Source organism: Mastomys coucha, unplaced genomic scaffold (assembly GCF_008632895.1).
Source record: "Mastomys coucha isolate ucsf_1 unplaced genomic scaffold, UCSF_Mcou_1 pScaffold23, whole genome shotgun sequence".
Classification (NCBI taxonomy): Eukaryota; Metazoa; Chordata; class Mammalia; order Rodentia; family Muridae; genus Mastomys; species Mastomys coucha.
The window spans coordinates 115,953,242-115,959,693 of NW_022196906.1; the positions used below are offsets into that span (position 1 = coordinate 115,953,242).

At 50.5% G+C, this 6,452-nt stretch overlaps 1 protein-coding gene across 2 annotated transcripts in view; it reads right to left on the reverse strand.

Moving 5' to 3' along the window:
- Ccdc13 (coiled-coil domain containing 13) overlaps positions 1-6,452 on the reverse strand; it is a 43,543-nt gene that overhangs the window by 852 nt on the left and 36,239 nt on the right. For both annotated transcript variants that reach the window (XR_004111310.1, XM_031343339.1), the window contains exons 14-15: positions 2,047-2,195; positions 433-547 (exon numbers count right to left, since the gene is read on the reverse strand). Coding sequence is in view for 1 of the 2 variants with exons in the window: in XM_031343339.1 (XP_031199199.1) it covers positions 433-547; positions 2,047-2,195 (264 nt within the window). In the remaining variant the exon portion in view is untranslated. The remainder of the gene's footprint in view (positions 1-432; positions 548-2,046; positions 2,196-6,452) is intronic.

Here is a 6,452-nt window from a genome sequence, read left to right on the forward strand (position 1 = left end):
TTTTTTTGGACAGGATTGTACGTTTATCAGGCTGGAGTCAAGCTCCATCAGCAGCCAAGGGTGAGCTTGAACTGACCATCGTGCCACACCACTGCTGAGTGCTGGCATTACAGGTGTGCACCAGCACGTCCTTGTACACAGCACTGGGGACTGAGCCAGGGCTCTCTGCTGACTGGGCTGCACCTGGCCCCTCAGTTCCTCTTTACAGGTAACTGCTGGAGAACACAAGAGCACAGCCCAGTATTGATAAAGGTTCCCTTGGAACCATGGGTCATCAGGGCACTGTGGAACCCTCCACAGGCCAGTGCTAGCATGAGTATCCTTCTGGGCATGTAGAAGTCCTGAGTGTGCAGGAGAGGGACATGGTCCCTTTGCCCAGGAACCCTCCATCCAGGTGTCTCTACCCTTTCCAGAAGGCTAGGCAGGAAGCACCTGGCATTCAGCTCCTCTATCTGGGATTCCATGGGCATATCGCAGAGCTGCGTGGAGGATGAGTCCTTCTTGGCACTTCCAGCTGAGTTGGGCTTGGTGCTGGCAGCAGGAGGTCCTGTGGAGGAGCAGCAGACACTTTCTATAGTGAGGTCAGAACTATGCAAGCTCTCCCTTCTCCCCCACTACAGGGTGCAGAGGGTGGGGACTGCCTCTGCCTGGAAGCTGTCCCTGACTGCTCTCCACATCTCTAACCCGACTCTGTCCTCTGTCCTCTGCCTCTGCCCCAGCCCTGGCTTTACCTGGTTGTGCACAGTGGCCCTCACATGGCCATCCAACTCCACCCCTCATTTCTGTCACTTGCTTGTACCAAGAGTAGACAGTGGGACCTTAGAGCTGGCCTGAGAGCTGAGCCCAAGTTAGGCTGCCACTGTTTCTGATCCCCCACACCCTGGCTCCCTACTGACTCCACTGAGCCTGGCTCCCTACTGACTCCACTGAGCCTGGCTCCCTACTGACTCCACTGAGCCTGGCTCCCTACTGACTCCACTGAGCCTGGCTCCCTACTGACTCCACTAAGCCTGGCTCCCTACTGACTCCACTGAGCCTGGCTCCCTACTGACTCCACTGAGTCTAGCAGCTTTATACTAGGAAGCTATGTGTGAATAGGCTTCGAGGCCACAGAGGAAGAGAACAAAGCCATTGTGACCTTGGGTGACAATGTCAAGGCATCATATATCCTGAGCTAAAATGGCTTCAGGAAACCTCCAGCATTAGCAGCACTGGCCTTCGTCTGTGCTGTGTGACCTTGGGTAAACCACAGACCTCTCTGAGGTGGCCTCCTCACCTGTAAGACAAGGGGACAGCACTGTCCCTGGCACTTCGAGGACAGATGGACTCACACTTGTCCTCAGAGCCTGTGTGACTGGGTCACCGACTAGGAACGTCTGGGCCATCTCCCACTGCACCCTGCTGCCCCAGCCTCCTGCCTCTTTCCTGATCCTTTGAGCTTGGCTGTGCTTCCACCATGTCCTTGTGCCTACTGGTCCCTGTCCCTGTACCTGGCCTCCTCCCTTCCCTCACCTCTGCTCAAGGAGGTGGTTTCACAACCTGACCGTCTTGTGAGCTGTCCTGGGACAGGTGGGAGAGCAGGAGAGCTGTGCTCCCCAACAGGCCAGTGAGTGGCAGAGGCCACATGGGCCCTTCAGGTATCTTGGACGACAGGACCAAAGCTACCTAGATAAGGAGAGTGACAACCAAGAAAGGAACTTGGGCCTCCCAGCCATGGAAAGTCCACCTGAGTCCTACTTACAATCTAGGCCAGCAGACCAATTCTGCACAAGACCAGTTCTGATCAGGGCTCCATTAGGCTTGCTCGGGGGGCCAAGCAAAGGCTCTGGTGCCGGTGCATGGGATGGTGGCTGAGGGCATGCAGGGGGCACTGGCATTTCATGCTAAGGCTCCTAGATGACACCTATTGGGACCTGTCCCACCTATCTCTGGGAGCTATGGTGGGACACGGGGCAAGAAGCCCTCCACAACAGACACACACAGAGCTCCCATGTTTCCTGATGACAAGCACAGGTGCCCATCTACTCCTGAAGCTGTGTCACCTACCTGGCTTGCTCTTAGCTTTCTGGGACACTGAGGCCCTGGATGGCTCTAGGCGCATCTTCTCCAGGTGTTGCTCCAGCAGCACAGCTCGCTGGCGCTCCTCCTGCAGCCTTCGCTCTGCTTCCAGCAGTCTGCTGCTGCTCTCCTCCACCCTGGCCATCAGACACAAGCTGTACACCCTGCAGGCAGGTGCCACCATATCCAGTTCTTGGATCCCGCAGTGATGGACACACTATGGAGGTGGTAGCTTGCCACCCTTGTCTTGATGTTCATGGCACTAACATCAGAGCAGGCATTTTAAACTCATACAGTTCCCTGAGGCTTGTGATGCAAACCTGGCAGGTGTCCCACCCCTTTACTCCCAAACCTCTGTCCCCAGAGCAACCACCTCTCTGGTGTTTCTGCTGTTGCCTCTAGAACTTTCTGCCACACAGTGCGGATGTTCATATGCTTAGCTTCGAGGCTTAAACAGGTCTTGGCTTCCTGTCATTCTGAATGATTGCATTTCAGTTTACTATCCCCTATCAACCTCAACCACCTCTCCCCTTCTCTACTGAGCTGACACAAGGTGGTATATCTGTTTCCTATTGCTGCTATAACACGCCTATCACAAAACAGGCAAATATTAATGAGCAAATTAGCACAGCACTGCTTGAAGACAACACAAAGTTAATGTTTCATGGCTCTCCAAGTCTGAAGCTAGCAGGCTCCATGCACCACAGGTTGAAATACAATGACCCGGGTTTCTATCTAGAGTCCTTGGGGGTGGGGGGAGAATCACTCAGAGCATGGTGCACTGGAGATGCCTCTCTTCCCCACCTCCTGCTGGCTTCAAGGACACACTGTCCCTTGATCCTCAAGGCCACCTCTGATCCCTCTGACCTGAGAGAGTTCCCCACAGCGCTCACGAATGGCCCTAGGTAGGAAAATTCTTCTGCTTTATGGGCAGAAGTGATTATCCAGGATAATCTTGTTTGGGGGCCCATGATGCAGTACAAAGTATTCACAGGCAGAGACATCATATCCTGCTTCTACAGGCACATTGGGATGACCCTTCAATGCATCCTTACTTCATGGTTGTCTGCTTTAACCATTTCACACTGCAGCATGTTCCACCCCCAGGCCTTGTTAGCTCCACAAGGCACTTTGGGTTTCTGTGGCACTCAGAAGGTCAGGAGTCTGAGACCCATTCTGGGCAAAAGGTTACAGGAATAGGTGAGGATCAAAGCTACAGCCTGAGGTCTGTGTCGTTAGGGGCAATGAAGGGTTGGAAGGACAAGAAACTTGAAAAGCATCCAATTACTAACCACAAACTGTGCACTAGTCTATTCGTTTAGCTAGCCAGCAGCAACAAGGTACATGTTATCTTCAAAAGCAAGATGCACACCAACTCAAAGGCAGAATGGAAGAGTGGGCCTGTGCTCAGTCCAGCACAGTGAGCTGAGCTGAGTTGTCTAGCCTGTGCTCACACCAGCAGTGAGCTGAGCAGAGCTGCAGAGCCTGTGCTCACACCAGCACAGTGAGCTGAGCAGAGCTCCCCAGCATGGTGGGCAGCTAAGTAATGCAACGGACTCCCAGCTCCTCAGGCACATGGGGACATAGGTTCTTTTAGAAAGCTTCCTGTGGTTAGTAATGGCCTTACTGGCTGGCTACTGCAGACCTCAACTGACTGTCTGCTCTGCAGGGCACTCTAACCATCAATACAAACATGGCCACTCTGCAGGGCACAGGATCAGTGAAACAAAACTGCCATGAGGAAGCAGTCAGCACAAAGACAAGAGTCAGCTCACTAAACAGTGGCATCAGTGAGCCGGTCTGTCCATGTCTGCAGGTGCTGGCACTGAGGTCCTAGACGACAGGATGGGGTGCTGAGGGTCAAGATCAGAAAATGACAGACAGCTTAGTCTGGCTGCTGTTTGCCGTGGTAGCAAGATGGTTCTGGTCCATTATCTATGCTAGTAGAGGTTTATAGCAAGATCAAGGACCTGCCTGTGGGATGTCACCTGGATGGCAGGAAGGTGGCTGCAGCCATGTAAGTGTACGGAGTAGTGATGGTGTGTGGGGCTGATATCCATGCCCCAAACTCAGCCTCCCTCAAAACCTACAATGAGGACTCATATGCTTCCTGCTGGGGCTATGTGGGGAGAGGGTATGTGTGTCCTGCCTGTCCACAGCTTTCTGGGCTCTACAGCCATCTAGACTAACCTGCACTGGGCTTTCCTGTCACAGAAGCATCACCAAAGAATGGGGAAGATGCCATGAAGACCACTGTCTTCATGTAAGGAAGGTGACAGGAGGACCTACTGTGGATGGAGACGGTCCATGGCTGCTACCACAATCCCCAGAGAGGAACCACATGAGGACCCACTCTGTGCCCAGGGCTGGCAGCGCCACAGCAGCAAAGTACAGCACCAGAACAGGAAGTGTAGGTGAGGCTCAGGCTGAAGATGACCTCAGGCATCCTGACCTCCTGACTGCAGGGAAACCAGGAATGCCCCAGGGGCTTCAGTAAGAGCCATGGCCTTGCCCTTCCTGACAGATACGACAGACCTAAATGAAACAAAATCCCATGGTCTTGAAGATAAAGGAAGGAACTTCTCTGGAATCTGGAGCAAGAGTTTACAAGGACGGGTAGTCATGAGTGAACACATGAGTGTGACAAGCAAGCAGGGTCAAAGGATTCTCTACACAAGTAGTGGCAGTTCAGACAACAGGAGTCAAAGCCTTCGGAGAGGTGCAAGGCAAACTCCCTGCCCTAACGGGAGACCAGAGCTGCTTAGGTCTGCACTCAGAGTGACTGTGTGTGTGCGTATACACACGTGTATGTGTGTACATGTACGGTTATGCATTCAAGTGTGCGTGTGTGCATACATATAAGAGTGGGTGTGTGTGAGCATGTATGTCTGTCAGGGGACAACCCTGAGCCCTCAAGCCCAAAGAGTTTCTTATGACTTCATGAGTCATCACAGACTTGCTGTCTTCAAACAATACAAGAATTCCAGGAAAAAAAAAAGAATGTCTGTAAGTTAACACAACAGGATTCAAGACAACCTCATTAAAAACTAGGCAAAAAGTATTATGCCTCAAAGAAGCTATAAGAGTTACTGTCTGCACATGAAAGAAGCATTCAATGCCTGTTAACACTTCAGACCCACTAGGATGACTACATATGGAAACAAGACAAAATAATCTTGTGGCCCCTGGAGACCCAGCATCATGAGCATCAGAGCTGTCTGGAAGGTTGTGAGGGACGGTGGTAAGGTCCTCTGCAGGGGATAAACACACAGTTAAAAGTCACCGCTGTTCACAATCCTCCAAGTTCCTAGAGACTGGGTGTAGCTAGCTGGTTGGTAGGGCTCCTGTCTAACAAGTCTAGTACCCTGGGTTCATTCCCATCACATAGAAAAAAATAAGACAAAATGCACCGCTAATCACAGCAGCCGGGAAGCAGGGAGGAAGGGCTCTATGAATCTGAGGACAGTATGGTCCACACAGTGAGCTCAAGGCTTGCCAGGGCTGCAGAGCAAGGCCCTGTCTCAAAAACAAACAAATAGACAAACACCAACAAAACAAAAACTAAGTAAACAGAGGACATAAATAAACACAGAAAGTATCTGAAAACTAGAAACCAGTAACTCAGGCTGAGGAAGGTAAAGTAAATTAGGGAAGTCAGGAGATCAACACTACAGCTGTGAAGAGAATCCATTTCATTGAGGACGGGAGATCTATAGGGTAACAGAAAGTGAAATAGGCAGATGTTATGCATAATGTATGGTACAACTTAAATATTTATGACAAATTAAAAATTTAAAAGCAAACAAATCCAGTGTTGCTGTTACTCTGCTGATGAGCGAAACAGGAATGTGAGCTGACTCACGTGGGGAGGGAAGGGCTTTTGTTTCTGCTTTGCTTTGCTCTTTCGGGTATGTGTGCATTCTGCTTACCTGTGGATTCTATTTACACTCATGGATTTAAGAAACCAATAGCTGACATCACAGAAAATGGGAGAGCATGATGTGAGTTTCTGTAGTGTGTGCCTGTGTGTGTGTGTGTGCCTGTGTGTGTGTATGTGCATGTTTGTGTACATGTGTGTGTGCGTGTGCGAGTGTGTATGTGTGTGTGCATGTTGTGAGAGTGTATATGTGTGTGTATGTGTGTGAGTGTGTGAGTATATGTGTATGTGTGTATGTCTGAGAGTGTACATGAGTGTATGTGTGTGTGCATTTGTAAGTGTGTATGTATGTGTGTGTGAATGTATATGTTGTGAGAGAGTGTGTGTATATTGTGAGTGTGTGTGTATATTGTGAGAGAATGTTTATGTGCGTGTGAGTGCTAGCAGTGCTACTACCAGGCTTCGATAGAATTTGGATTATTCTTCTATTTACTTTTTATTTCTAAGGCAAACTAAC